This window comes from Centropristis striata, chromosome 12 (assembly GCF_030273125.1).
Source record: "Centropristis striata isolate RG_2023a ecotype Rhode Island chromosome 12, C.striata_1.0, whole genome shotgun sequence".
Taxonomy (NCBI): domain Eukaryota; kingdom Metazoa; phylum Chordata; class Actinopteri; order Perciformes; family Serranidae; genus Centropristis; species Centropristis striata.
The window spans coordinates 640,306-656,069 of NC_081528.1; the positions used below are offsets into that span (position 1 = coordinate 640,306).

The 15,764-nt window shown below is 42.3% G+C and overlaps 2 protein-coding genes across 2 annotated transcripts in view; one reads left to right on the forward strand and one right to left on the reverse strand.

Moving 5' to 3' along the window:
• The window catches only part of mgat4b (alpha-1,3-mannosyl-glycoprotein 4-beta-N-acetylglucosaminyltransferase B), a 77,091-nt gene that overhangs the window by 59,692 nt on the left and 1,635 nt on the right, over window positions 1–15,764 (reverse strand). The gene's annotated exons all lie outside the window — the stretch shown is intronic.
• LOC131982367 (tripartite motif-containing protein 16-like) lies at window positions 3,559–5,943 on the forward strand. The gene has a single exon (XM_059346993.1). It carries the CDS (start codon window positions 3,818–3,820, stop codon window positions 5,483–5,485), a length of 1,668 nt encoding a protein of 555 aa, XP_059202976.1. The 5' UTR covers window positions 3,559–3,817; the 3' UTR covers window positions 5,486–5,943.

Consider the following 15,764-nt stretch of genomic DNA (forward strand, 5'->3'; position numbering starts at 1 on the left):
AGGATGCTGGGACACATTGGGACACTGGGACACATTAGGATGCTGGGACACATTAGGATGCTGGGACACATTAGGATGCTGGGACACATTGGGACACTGGGACACATTAGGATGCTGGGACACATTAGGATGCTGGGACACATTAGGATACTGGGACACATTGGGACACTGGGACACATTAGGATGCTGGGACACATTAGGATGCTGGGACACATTGGGACACTGGGACACATTAGGATGCTGGGACACATTGGGATGCTGGGACACATTAGGACACACTGGGGAATGCTGGGACACATTGGGACACATTAGGATGCTGGGACACATTAGGATGCTGGGACACATTGGAACCCTGGGACACATTAGGATGTTGGGACACATTGGGATGCTGGGACACATTAGGACACACTGGGGAATGCTGGGACACATTAGGATGCTGGGACACATTGGAACCCTGGGACACATTGGGAAGCTTGGACATGCTGGGACACATTTGGACACACTGGGACACATTTGGTTACAGTGGGAAGCTGGGACAGATTTGGACACGCTTGGTCATGCTGGGACACACTGAGAAACATTTGGACATATTGGGAAACGCTGGGACACATTGGGACACATTTGGACACACCGGGGGACACATTAAGGTGCTGGGACACATTGGGACATAGTGTGTGTCTGAGTGCAACCCGACCTCCCACAGCTCCATCAAATATTCATCACGTCTTGGACTCTCCAGGAAATGTGTGTGTGTGTGTGTGTGTGTGTGTGTGTCCAGATGATGATGTCATCACACCGTTTTAACTGAATCCTCAGCTCTGTAACTAACGGTGGAACTAAAATGCATCATGATAATATTATATTGATATTTAAATGTAAACGGTTCATCCTCTGAGGAGCAGAGATCATGTTGTTGTTGTTGTTGTTGTTGTTGTTGGGATGGTATTATAGGGGAGATTAGACATAAAAAGTTATAAAAATTCTGAATTTTTGGCAATTTGACTGTAATATGATGTCACATCTTCAGATATGATCCTTAGTTTACATCAGTGACCTCAGAGGAAACACAAAGAGTTCATAAATACGTTTTACTGTGACCAAGAAACTGAACACGACCCGACCAGAGGACGTGGTCCGGGTAAAAATTAACTTGTAGACGGATTTAGTCCCACACACACACACACACACACACACACACACACACACACACTGCAAAGCAGCCAGAGGGCAGCAGTAACAGCTCGTACCATGACAACAGCCTGCAGGAGTGTGTGTGTGTGTGTGTGTGTGTGTGTGTGTGTGTGTGTGTGTGTGTGTGTGTTTTGGGGGTAATGAGGCTAACGGCCCGTGGCGAGGCAGCAGTCAAGGTCACAGACGGACAGAAAGCGTCGTGTCGGTCAGCTGATCCGACTCCTGCTGGGCTTTAAACGTCAGTATTCATGTCTGAGAATGAAGAAGAAAGCTCTTTCTTTTGTTATTATAGTACAGAATATAACATATATAGAACAAAAATATGAATGCAACACTTTTGTTTTTGCTCCCATTTTTCATGAGCTGAACTCAAAGATCTAAAACTTTTCTCTATAGACTCAAAATAACCAATTCTCTCAAATATTGTTCATAAATCTGTCTAAATATGTGATAGTGAGCCGAGATAATCCATCCACCTCTCAGGTGAGACACATCAAGATGCTGATGAGACAGCAGGATTATTAAACCAGGTGAGCCTCAGGCTGGCTACAATAAAAGGACACTCTAAAATGTTCAGTTTTGCTTTATCAGGGGGTCAGAAAACCAGTCAGTATCTGGTGGGACCACAGTGACACATCTCCTTCATAGAGCTGATCAGGTTGGTGATTGTTGTGCACCATGGGCCATAACCCCACCACCACCATGGACTATAACCCCACCACCACCACCATGGACTATAACCCTACCACCACCATGGGCCATAACCCCACCACCACCATGGGCCATAACCCCACCACCACCATGGGCCATAACCCCACCACCACCATGGGCCATAACCCCACCACCACCATGGACTATAACCCCCCCACCACCATGGACTATAACCCCACCACCACCACCATGGACTATAACCCCACCACCACCATGGGCCATAACCCCACCACCACCATGGACTATAACCCCACCACCACCACCATGGGCCATAACCCCACCACCACCATGGGCCATAACCCCACCACCACCATGGACTATAACCCCACCACCACCATGGACTATAACCCCACCACCACCATGGGCCATAACCCCACCACCACCATGGGCCATAACCCCACCATCACCATGGACTATAACCCCACCACCACCATGGACTATAACCCCACCACCACCATGGGCCATAACCCCACCACCACCATGGGCCATAACCCCACCACCACCATGGACTATAACCCCACCATCACCATGGACTATAACCCCACCACCACCATGGACTATAACCCCACCACCACCATGGGCCATAACCCCACCACCACCACCATGGACTATAACCCCACCACCACCATGGGCCATAACCCCACCACCACCATGGGCCATAACCCCCCCACCACCATGGGCCATAACCCCACCACCACCACCATGGACTATAACCCCACCACCACCATGGGCCATAACCCCACCACCACCATGGGCCATAACCCCCCCACCACCATGGACTATAACCCCACCACCACCATGGACTATAACCCCACTACCACCATGGGCCATAACCCCACCACCACCATGGGCCATAACCCCCCCACCACCATGGACTATAACCACCACCACCATGCACTATAACCACCACCACCATGGACTACAACCACCACCACCATGGACTATAACCCCACCACCACCATGGACTATAACCCCACCACCACCATGGGCCATAACCCCACCACCACCATGGACTATAACCCCACCACCACCATGGACTATAACCCCACCACCCCCACCACCATGGACTATAACCCCACCACCACCACCATGGACTATAACCCCACCACCACCATGGACTATAACCACCACCACCATGGACTATAACCCCACCACCACCATGGACTATAACCACCACCACCATGGACTATAACCCCACCACCACCATGGACTATAACCCCACCACCACCACCATGGACTATAACCCCACCACCACCATGGACTATAACCACCACCACCATGGACTATAACCCCACCACCACCATGGACTATAACCCCACCACCACCATGGACTATAACCACCACCACCACCACCATGGACTATAACCCCACCACCACCATGGACTATAACCACCACCACCATGGGCCATAACCCCACCACCACCATGCACTATAACCCCACCACCACCATTGAGCAAAAACAAAAGTGTTTATAGCATTTATATTTTTGTTCAGTGTATATATATATATATATATATATATATATATATATATATATATATATATATACATATATATATTAGTTATATATGTATTTGTTGATATATAATATAGATTTAAATATGAATATATGCATTTTTTTAATTATATATATATATAAATACAAACATGGTTCTTTGAGGGTCTGTGAGGGTTAACTGAGGCTTCACCTGAACCAGGAAACAAAACAAGTTACAGTGCAGCTCCCCGTCCTCCCTCCTCCTCTCTCTGTGTGAAGACACTTCCTGTTCCCCTTCAGCTCTGCAGTTGTTAGAATGGGTGTAACAACTGTGTGCTGACAGGCGCCACTCCCTGCATGTTGTTGTGATCGGAGCTGAAAACCAGTTTCACTTCTCAGGAAGTCAGACACAGACAGGCTTCGTCTCTGAGAGGTGAAATGGCGCAGAAAGGAGTTCAGCTGGACAAGGAGTCTTTCTCCTGTTCGATCTGTTTGGATCCACTGAAGGATCCTGTGACTCTAACCTGTGGACACAGCTACTGCATGGACTGTATTAACAGCCACTGGGATGAAGAGGATCAGAAACTGGTCTACAGCTGCCCTCAGTGCAGGAAGACCTTCAGACCAAGGCCTGTCCTGCTGAGAAGCACCGTGTTAGCAGATTTAGTGGAGCAGCTGAAGAAGACTGGCCTCCAAGCTGCTCCTGCTGACCACTGCTATGCTGGACCTGGAGATGTGGCCTGTGATGTCTGCAGCGGGAGAAAACTGAAAGCTCAGAAGTCCTGTCTCGTCTGTTTGGTGTCGTACTGTAAGCAACACCTCCAGCCTCATTATGATGTCCCTCAATTAAAGAAACACAAGCTGGTGGAGCCCTCCGAGAAGCTGCAGGAGAACATCTGCTCTCAGCACGATGAGGTGATGAAGATGTTCTGCCGGACCGATCGGCAGTCTATCTGTTATCTCTGCTCTGTGGACCAACATAAAGGCCACGACACGGTCTCAGCTGCAGCAGAAAGGAGCGAGAGGCAGAAAGAGCTGGAGGTGAGTCGACTCAACATCCAGCAGAGAATCCAGGACAGAGAGAAAGATGTGAAGCTGCTTCAACAGGAGCTGGAGGCCATCAATCTCTCTGCTGATAAAGCAGTGGAGGACAGTGAGAAGATGTTCACTGAGCTGATCCGTCTCATGCAGAAAAGAAGCTCTGAGGTGAAGCGGCAGGTCAGATCCCAGCAGGAAACTGAAGTGAGTGGAGTCAAAGAGGTGGAGGAGAAGCTGCAGCAGGAGATCAGAGAGCTGAAGAGTAAAGACGCTGAACTGAAGAAGCTCTCAAACACAGAGGACCACAACCAGTTTCTCCACAGCTACCCCTCACTGTCAGCACTCAGCCCGTCTACATCCAGCATCCAGATCCGTCCTCGCCGCCGCTTTGACCACGTGACAGCGGCCGTGTCACGAGTCAGAGACATACTGCAGGACGTCCTGAGAAACAAATGGACAGACGTCTCACCGACTGAAGTGGATGTTTTACTGCCGGCAGCAGAGCCAAAGACCAGAGCTGAGTTCTTACAGTATTCACGAGAAATCACTCTGGATCCAAACACAGCATTCAGACGGCTGGTTTTATCTGAAGGGAACAGGAAAGTTACATTAAGAAGTCAAGACCAGTCTTATTCTGATCATCCAGACAGATTCACTGACTGTTATCAGGTCCTGAGTAGAGAGAGTCTGACTGGACGTTGTTACTGGGAGGTGAAGTGGAGAGGGACAGGAGGAGTTTCTGTAGCAGTCTCATACAAGAACATCAGCAGAGCAGGGAGGTCAGATGACTGTAGGTTTGGATCTAATAACAAATCTTGGGCGTTATATTGTTCCAATGACAGTTATAACTTTCGGTACAACAACGTCCAAACTCCCGTCTCAGGTCCTCGGTCCTCCAGAGTGGGAGTGTTCCTGGATCACAGTGCAGGTATTCTGTCCTTCTACAGCGTCTCTGAAACCATGACCCTCCTCCACAGAGTCCAGACCACGTTCACTCAGCCGCTCCACGCTGGAGTTTATGTTTATTGGTTTCGTGGACTCTCTGCTGAGTTCTGTAGACTCAAATAAACAGAAATGATGTAAAGCAGTAGTTAGAAGGACGAGGTACCATGGTCGTTTTCAGTCTTTATATTGCAATTTTTTGGGATATTTACATCTTTTTTTGTAATTATGTGTCTATTTTGGTAATTTTGTGTCTTTTTTTGGTACTCTGGTATAGTTTTATAGTTGCTTTTACAAGAATAACATTTTAACTCTAACTTGTTTTTTTTGTTTGCTTTGCTGGAGTAAATGATCTAAATACTTCCTCCTCCTCTGTGTTTGGTGAACAAAAAATAATTGTTTGTTTGTTTTTCCATTAGAAACAACAGTGGCATCATGTAAACAAACTGGTATTTTAAGAGTTAAAATTGAGAAAATAAAGATATATGTGGTTGTTATGATCAGAACTACTGCTGGGGAAAATATGTAACTCTGTGAAAGTGAAAAATAATTAATATTTCCATAGCAGTTTGAAAAAATGTCAACATTTGGATGATGGGGTTGTTTGTTGTTTAATCTGATTCTGCAAAAAAATAAAAATAAACCAATTGTATCAAAATCACTGTTGTTGATCATCATTGACCTTTATCACACTGTGGAAAAATAAAAATATGTAAACAAACATTTAAAGGGTTAAAAATGTGAAAATGGATCAATATTTGGTCAGAAGTGAAAAATATAAATATTTCATTTTTTTAGCAGTTTTAGGAAGTCAACACTTTTGTCCTCAAAGGTAAAAAAGGTTAATAAAATATATAAATTTGTATTTTAAAAATATATATTTAGTTATTTATTTGTTTTTATTCCATTATTCATCTACTTTATCTTAAATATATATTCATATATTTTTTAATGTATTTAGATACTAATCTAAGCCAGTACAAAGGACAGTACAGCTCAGTGATGTGTTTTTAAAAACAACAGGTGAAGAAGACACACACACACACACACACACAAACACACATTGCAGACTGTAGACTGTTGTTCTTTTATTAGTTTTTCTCTCCGTTATTAATCTGTTACAACAATTATTCAGTTTCATATTCGTTGATTCACATTTTCCAGCAGGCTGATCAAAGCCGACAGCTGAGGGGATTAAAGTCTCTAATACCACACACACACACACACACAGTATACCACATAACACACAGACTCCGCTACAGTCATTACCAGTGTGACTGACACCTCAAACAGAAGCTTCTGTAACACAGATCACACAGTTAATCTGGAGCTCACATTACACACACACACACACACACACACACACGCACACACACACACACACACGCACGCACACACTCTCTCTCACACACACACAGTGAAAACCAACACACTCGCTCTCAGCTTGCCTCATATTGACTGAACTGTCAAAGATCGTCTCAGGTTGCGGGCCTGAGAGTGGAGCAGCAGTCTGAAGAGGATCAGAGCAGGACGAGGCAAACGGGGGAAATGTGGAATGATAATTTCACTTTATTATTACTGAAACAACAGTTATTTTCACAACAAACAAACAACTCCATCTTGTTACATCTGAACACAAATGTTGATTTCCTCAAACTGCCATAGAAATACTAATCCTGCTTTCTCGTTTGGCTCTTAACGGAGGCGGTCGCACTTTTCTTTCCTTTCTCCCTCTGTGTGTTTTTTCCTACTTCGCTCCTCTCCTCTCGTCTCGTCTTCTGTCTTATACTTTGAGAGACTCTCTCTACACTGCTCTCAAAACTAAAAAATCATGGGTTTGATCAACTGGTCTCTCGTTTACGGCTGGCCACACGATGGACGGTGGGAGAGGTGGTGAGTCGCGTGCCAGGCGGCTCTCTCTGTGGAAGATATAGAAGATCTTTATCTATTGGGAACCATGTTAACAGGTCTTTTGCTGATTGGATCAGGCTTTGCTCTGGTTTATCCAGATACAAAGAAAACGGTGAAAGCTGTCCAAAGCCCCATAAGGCTGCCCGAGTCCTGTCAGACTGTGGTCACAAACCGCACTTTGGATGAAATCAAGGAGCGACTGACGGCCCTGGAGAAGAGACTGGATCAATCCAGAGACCAGCATGGACATTATTATCGAGAAGATGAGTAGGAGAAAATTGCTGCCACTTTCGCCTACGGCCCAAATTCCAATCTTACCAGCGCTTTAATAGCTGCAGGACCGGATGGCTGCTTGACTATGCTAGACAAGGCCCCCCCCCCCCCCCCCCCCTGGCATGTCATAAGTCCGTTCATGTTGTGAAGTGTATGTTCATGTCAGTGTGTATATTCATGTCGAGTATGTGCTTATGTTGCTGAGGTTTTTTTAATTGTTTTTTCCTCCTTTCCTCTCCTCACGTTGTGCTGTATTTCTTTTCTTCTGGGAGGACGAAGAGCTGCCCTCTAACTTATTTTGTTTCCTGTTTCAGATGAAGCCTCAGTTAACCCTCACAGAGCCCAAAGAACCATGTTTGAGTATTTTTAGTTGGAGACAGCAGGTCAGCAGCAGATGTCCCGTAGAAGTGGTGAACATCATCTGAAAGCTGGAACCTGAAGATTAATCTGAGCTGCAGCTCAGCACTGATGACAAGTTGTTCTGCTCATTAATAAACATTAAGTAATTAATTAAAATGATTAAAGTGTATAAAGGTTGAGAGCATTATGATACGAGTACATGAAGTCATTCTCATGCTCAGTGCTGATGCCTTTTGTTAAACATTTGGTGTTAAATCTTTGGCTGTTTTTTTGTTTTGTTTTAGATGCAGAATCAATAAAAATGAACTCGATTACAAGTCAAGATTTTACTGCAGAAAAAAAAATATTTAGTAGTATTTATATTAAATAATATTTCTATTTTAACTGCAGAAAATTCAGTTTTTTCTATTATATGTATTATATTTAAAAAAAATCAACAATATAGACAAAATCTTAATAAAATGATCATATGTATGCTGTAATATTTAATTGGGGTCTCATATTTAATCTATTTATTACAGAGTTTAATATATTCCTGTTCTTGATTTCTGATTCTGGAGGTTATTCTTTCCATTTCTAAAAAAAAAGATTTGCACAGACCTATAAATAAACATTTTAAAAAATAAAAGGAAATATGACTTACTTTTCAGGGCTTATATTATAACATTATTATATATTGTTCATACAAATAACAAATATATTACATATATTTGAATATAATTTATATTAAATACATAAAACCTAAATATATCATAATAACATATATATTATATTCATATTGTCATAATTCCTGATGAACTGCTATGTAAATGCTAAATATTAATATTTTTCGCTTCCACAGTTTATATTTTATCCACCACCAGTCCTCATTATAATGACCAAATATTAATTTATTTTTATATTTTTAACCCTTTAAATGTTTGTTTACATATTTTTATTTTTTCACAGTGTGATAAAGGTCAATGAGGATCAACAACAATTATTTTGATGCAATTTTACTTTTATTTATTTGCAGAATCAGATTAAAAAACAAACAAACAACTCCATCATGTTAGATCTGAATACAAAATGTTGATTACATCAAACTGCTATAAAAATACTAATTATTGTTTTTCACTTTCACAGAGTTACATCTTTTACCCAGCAGCAGTCCTGATTATAACAACCAAATATATGTTTATTTTCTCAATTTTAACTCTTAAATTACCAGTTTGTTTACATGATGCCACTGTTGACTGTAATGGAAAAAGAAACAAACAATTATTTACTGTTCACCAAACACAGAAGGCAAGGCAAGGCAAGGCAAGTTTATTTATATAGCACAATTCGGACACAGGGACATTCAAAGTGCTTTACAGGGGTAAGATTGAAATACATAAAACACATTAGAAGACATTTAAAAGCAAATAAAAAAAAGTGAATGAATAAAACATTTAAGAGGACGACAGAGGAGGAAGAATTAAGATAATTTACTTCAGTAAAGCAAACAAAAAAAACAAGCAAGAGTTAAAATGTTACTCCTGTAACAGTAATTATAGAACAAACCCAAAATACCGAAAATACATAAAATTACTAAAAGAGACACATAATTACAAAAAAGATGTAAATATCACAAAAAATTACAAAATAAAGAGGCAAAATGACCATGGTACCTCGTCCTTCTAACTACTGCTTTATATCATTTCTGTTTATTTGAGTCTACAGAACTCAGCAGAGAGTCCGCCAGACCAATAAACATTAACTCCAGCGTGGAGCGGCTGAGTGAACATGGTCTGGACTCTGTGGAGGAGGGTCATGGTTTTAGAGACGCTGTAGAAGGACAGAATACCTGCACTGTGATCCAGGTACACTCCCACTCTGGAGGACCGAGGACCTGAGACGCGAGTGCAGATGTTGTTGTACCAAAAGTTATACCTCTTTTTGTTACAACGCCCATCGAACGCCCAAGACTTGTTATTAGATCCAAACCCACAGTCATCTGATGTCCCTGCTCTGTTGATATTCTTGTATGAGACTGCTACAGAAACTCCTTTCCCTCTCCACTCCACCTCCCAGTAACAACGTCCAGTCAGACTCTCTCTACTCAGGACCTGATACAGACCAGTGAATCTGTCTGGATGATCAGAATAAGACTGGTCTTCTAATGTAATTGTTACTTTCCTGTTCCCATCAGATAATAACAGCCATTTGTTTGCTGTGTTTGGATCCAGAGTGATTTGACGTGAATACTGTAAGAACTCAGCTCTGGTCTTGGGCTCTGCTGCCGGCAGTAAAAGACTCAGTGAGACGTCTGTCCATTTGTCTCTCAGGACGTCCTGCAGTATGTCTCTGACTCGTGACACGGCCGCTGTCACGTGGTCAAAGCGGCGGCGAGGACGGATCTGGATGCTGGATGTAGACGGGCTGAGTGCTGACAGTGAGGGGTAGCTGTGGAGAAACTGGTTGTGGTCCTCTGTGTTTGAGAGCTTCTTCAGTTCAGCGTCTTTCCTCTTCAGCTCTCTGATCTCCTGCTGCAGCTTCTCCTCCACGTCTTTGACTCCACTCACTTCAGTTTCCTGCTGGGATCTGACCTGCCGCTTCACCTCAGACCTTCTTTTCTGCATGAGACGGATCAGCTCAGTGAACATCTTCTCACTGTCCTTCACTGCTTTATCAGCAGAGCGATTGATGGCCTCTAGCTCCTGTTGAAGCAGCTTCACATCTTTCTCTCTGTCCTGGATTCTCTGCTGGATGTTGAGTCGACTCACCTCCAGCTCTTTCTGCCTCTCGCTCCTTTCTGCTGCAGCTGAGACCGTGTCGTGGCCTTTATGTTCCTCCACAGAGCAGAGATAACAGATAGACTGCCGATCATTGTCCAGCTGAACTCCTTTCTGCGCCATTTCACCTCTCAGAGACGAAACCTGTCTGTGTCTCACTTTCTGAGAAGTGAAACTGGTTTTCAGCTCTGATCTGATCAACAGGGAGTGGCGCCTGTCAGCTCAAGTTGTTACACCCATTCTTAAAACTGTAGAGCTGAAGGGGAACAGAGAGAGGAGGAGGGAGGACGAAGAGCTGCACTCTAACTTATAGTTTCCTGTTTCAGATAAAGCCTCAGTTAACCCTCACAGAGCCACAAAGAACCATGTTTGAGTATCTTTAGTTGGAGACAGCAGGTCAGCAGCAGATGTCCCGTAGAAGTGGTGAACATCATCTGAAAGCTGGAACCTGAAGATTAATCTGAGCTGCAGCTCAGCACTGATGACAAGTTGTATATATATATATATATATATATATATATATATATGTGTAAAAATCTGTAAATAAATTTGTATTAATGGATATAAAAGTGTAAAAGTGTGTATCTGTGTGTGAACTGAGGACAAAGGAAAAGAGGAGACGAGATCAATACTTCTGTCTCCTTTTCTGGTTTCCTTTTCTGGTTGACCAACAACAGTCTATTACTACACAAGTACTGCAGTACACACAAGTACTACTGCAGTAGTACTTTTGTATACTGCAGTAGTACTTTTGTGTACTGCAGTAGTACTTTTGTATACTGCAGTAGTACTTGTGTGTACTGCAGTAGTACTTGTGTGTACTGCAGTAGTACTTGTGTGTACTGCAGTAGTACCTTTGTATACTGCAGTAGTACTTTTGTATACTGCAGTAGTACTTGTGTGTACTGCAGTAGTACAACTCTCCACAGGCAGCAGGACAGTCACTGAGTTACTGCTCCAACAAATCTGCTCTTTATTTATTATTAGCATCAGTTTTATTTTAAAAACACAATATTTTTAAGGCTCAAACTAAAGTTCTGCAGTGTAATTCTTCTCCAATGAGCCTTAAAAAGAGTTTTCTCTGGTGCAGGAGGTGCACTCACACTCATTACACAGACATATTTTGGGAGAAAGACCCTGTAAAACTGATTTGTATTTGTTGATATTTGCATATACATGTCAACATTTAGTCAAAGTGTGTCCATGAAAAGAATGCAGAATCATCTGTCAGCAGCTCCTGTTTGAGGTGAACTCATGCATGTTCAGATAACCATCACAGCGTCACTGTGACACGGAAGAAAAGTTACAAACATCAAGTTTCTCTCTGAAGTTCTGCAGCAAACTTCTCTCTGTGACTTCTAAGTGGATTTATCCACGTTTATTCTGGACGGACATCAGAGATAATTAGATAAACTCAGTGCAGCCAGAAGTACACACACACACACACACACACACACACACACACAGCTCTATTTAAACCAGACTATAATAGAATAACAGCATTTTATGGATCGGTTCGGTGCAACAGAAGCAAAACAGCCACAGAGGAAAGTAAAACCAAGGTTATGACAGTTAAACAATGCCATGCAGGATGTGTGTGTGTGTGTGTGTGTGTGTGTGTGTGTGTGTGGCAGTGTGTGTGGCAGTGTGTGTGACAGGAGGACAAGGCCAAGCATGTTCACTTCCAGCCTGAAAGGGAACGATGCGTCATCTAATCGCTATGAGCCGTCTGCTGTTTACATGTAGTAAACCAATCTGTGTGCGTGTGTGTGTGTGTGTGTCCGGCTCTATGTGTGTGTGTGTGTGTGTGTCCGGCTCTATGTGTGTGTGTGTGTGTGTGTCCGGCTCTATGTGTGTGTGTGTGTGTGTGTGTGTGTCCGGCTCTATGTGTGTGTGTGTGTGTTTTTGTGTGTGTGTGTGTGTGTGTGTGTGTCCGGCTCTATATGTGTGTGTGTGTGTGTGTGTGTCCGGCTCTATGTGTGTGTGTGTGTGTGTGTGTGTTTTTGTGTGTGTGTGTGTGTGTGTGTGTCCGGCTCTATGTGTGTGTGTGTGTGTGTGTGTACAGAGGAAGCTGCAGAAGCTACAAAATAAAAGTCAAGTGCGGATGGTCAAATAAAGCCTCAAACCGACAACAAATAAAAACATATTTAGATATTAAAACGAGCAGAATGGTCAGTCAGTCAGAGGTTCTCAGCCAATCAGAGGGCTCGATTAAAGAGGCGTTGACCTCTGACCTCACACGGCGGTCAACATGACATCACTGCTGCAGTCTCAAAGGGATGAATAAATCAAACGCACCTTCTGTCTGCAGATTCACTGACTGAACTAATTTACCCTGAGTGCTGCTGCACACACACACACACACACACACACACACTCCTCCTGGTTAACTGCCATCAGAGTGTGAATCAATCTCCGCTCTGCAGCAGAAAACACGCCTTCGTCCGGAAACAAGGATGGAGAGGAAACGCTGAGAGGTGTGTGAGTGTGTGTGTGTGTGTGTGTGTGTGTGAGTGTGTGTGTGTGTGTGTGTGTGTGTGTGTGTGTGTGTGTGTGTGTGTGTGTGTGTGTGTATGAGTCACAGCCATGTCAGGTTCCTCTGAACTTTGGCTCTAATGGAGGTTTTGGCATCAAAAATCTGCTGGTTTCATAGTTATATATTTTATTTGTTATTTATTAACTATTCCTTCATTTAATATACTTCTTGTACATTTTTATGTATTAATTTTATATAATTTTTTCTTATCTTATTTTATTTACTTCTTTTCACTACTTTTTAATTTTTAATTTTCATATATATACATATATATAGTTGAATATATATATATTTATATATATGTATATATAAAAATACATAAACATGAATAAAATAATTACATATATCTACATATATAATTATTTTTATTTATTTTCTCTTATTTTTCTGATTTTTTTTTCATTTATTTATTGATGTATTTATCTATTCTCCCCTCATGTTTTATGTGTTGATATTTATTATGATGTCCTATGTCAGGAAATGTTTTGATGTTTAAAAATGTTTATGTTTGTAAAATGATTAAAATGCTCAAATAAAAAGTAAAAAAAAAATCTGTATATATATATATATATATATATTTATGTATATTTAAACTGAGAGCAACCTCGCTGCCCCGTCACCGTGTTAACTCTGATAGATAAAAGTTGTTTTCATGAAACTGATTCTCTTCAGTTCCTGGTTGAGTTTGAGTGACAGGTTATAATAATATAATATATAATAACTTCCTGCAGGTTTCTGATCTGAACGTTTCAACATTTAAACAGATCAAATTAAAGAGACTCAAACACATCAAATCTAGTATTTGAGAGAGTTGAATTCTGGAGCCTGAAATATGTTTTAAAGTTCATATTTTGTGCAACATTTCGCCCAAAATGTGTGAAACAAACAATATGAAGCCAAAAAAACCTGCTGCAGCAGTTAAAGAGACGTAACAGAAACATTATTAACATATTAAACAGACTCACAGCTTCATGTTGTAAACCCTCAACAACAAACCAACCAAGACGTTTCTCTCTGTTCCCACAGCAGAAACTCGTTGAGAAACACAGAGCAAGAGAGTTTTGTGGTTTTTGTTAGAGAAAGAAGGAAGTGATGAAAGAGGAGAGAAACGGTTCCCTGCAGCAGATCTGAATCAGTTTCAACCAGAGAAAAATAACTTCTGCTCCTGAAACACAGAGCCGACAGAACCAACCAGCAGATTACAGCAGAAACTATAGAAACTCTTACAAGAAACAACAAGAGTCTGAATGTAGTAAAAAACAACAGAACAATCACAAAATGTAAAAAAAGACATGAAATTATCCAAAAAATGACCAAAAATGAAAAAAAGTTGTAAAATAACCATAAAAAGACACAAAATCACCAAAGCAAAAAAACCTCTCTGCTCTGTGTAAAAAGATTTGTGTCATGACTGACAAAATTTCCGAAAAAGACCCAAAATTACCAAGAAAAGTTGCAAAATTACCAAGAAAGGCGTACATTTTTCTTAAAAAAAGACACAAAATTACCAGAGATTACCAAAACAGACACAAAACGACCAAAAAAAGACACAAAGTAAACAAACCAAGACGTAAAATAACCAAAAAACATGTTTTTTAAAGCAGAGCAACACAATCAGCAGCTGCAGGAACCTTCTCCTCCCACTAGCTCCACCCCCCTCACAAGCCCCAAATCAAGCGCTCCCACGGACCTGAGCCTGCGCACACACACACACACACACACACACACACACACTTTGTCCACCAAAACAGCTAAACTACAACACCTACAACACCTCCCACCCTCCTCCTGTTACACAATGTAAATCAAGCGCTCCCTGCAGGTCACCTGTGTGTGTTCACCTCAACACACCGTCTCCTCTCATGCATCATCAATGAAGCGCGCCTTTTTCTTTAAGAGCCACCCGACTCTCAGTCAGACTCCACCCGCCCCACAGCTGACCTCCTCCAGTAAACAGCAAATAAAAAACACAAACAAGCCCCCCCCCCCCCATCCGTAAAACAAAAAGGATGCAACAACTACTAACCCCACCCTCCTAAAGCAACTTTCATCCCCAACAACCCCTTTCCATCCCAAAACAAGCGCTCCCTTTAGCTCCAGAGTTGTTCATTTCTTACAAACTTCTTTCTCTAATCAGAGATCAGGTTTCACTAATCAAGCGCTCCCTTTATCACCGTCCCTCCAACATTCAGTCAGAGGTTTCCCTCCCGTGTTCTGACAACCCCTCCGTCCTCAAACCAAGCGCTCCCTCGTTTACCTCATGACCCCGGAGCTTTATTTCAAAGTGTAGCTACAAAAAAATCAAACTAACTCTCAACAAGCGCTCCCTTTGTCACTCAGTCTTTGCAACACAAAGCAAAACAAGCGCTCCTTATACCTCCAACATCCACTTCTACTTTTCTCCCTTCATCTGGACGTGAGGCTCCACAAACCAAGCGCTCCTCTGAATATTTAAACCAAGCGCTCCCTCGATCAGCTCAGAATGAGTTTTCCTTTCTTCTCCTCTCGGCTGGCATGCACTGCATCACAAACCAAGCGCTCCCGCCATTACCTTTTTTTAAAAATCTGT

Excerpts from the sequence above, each read along its gene's own strand:
- LOC131982367 (XM_059346993.1), top strand. The coding sequence starts at position 3,818 with ATGGCGCAGAAAGGAGTTCAGCTGGACAAGGAGTCTTTCTCCTGTTCG.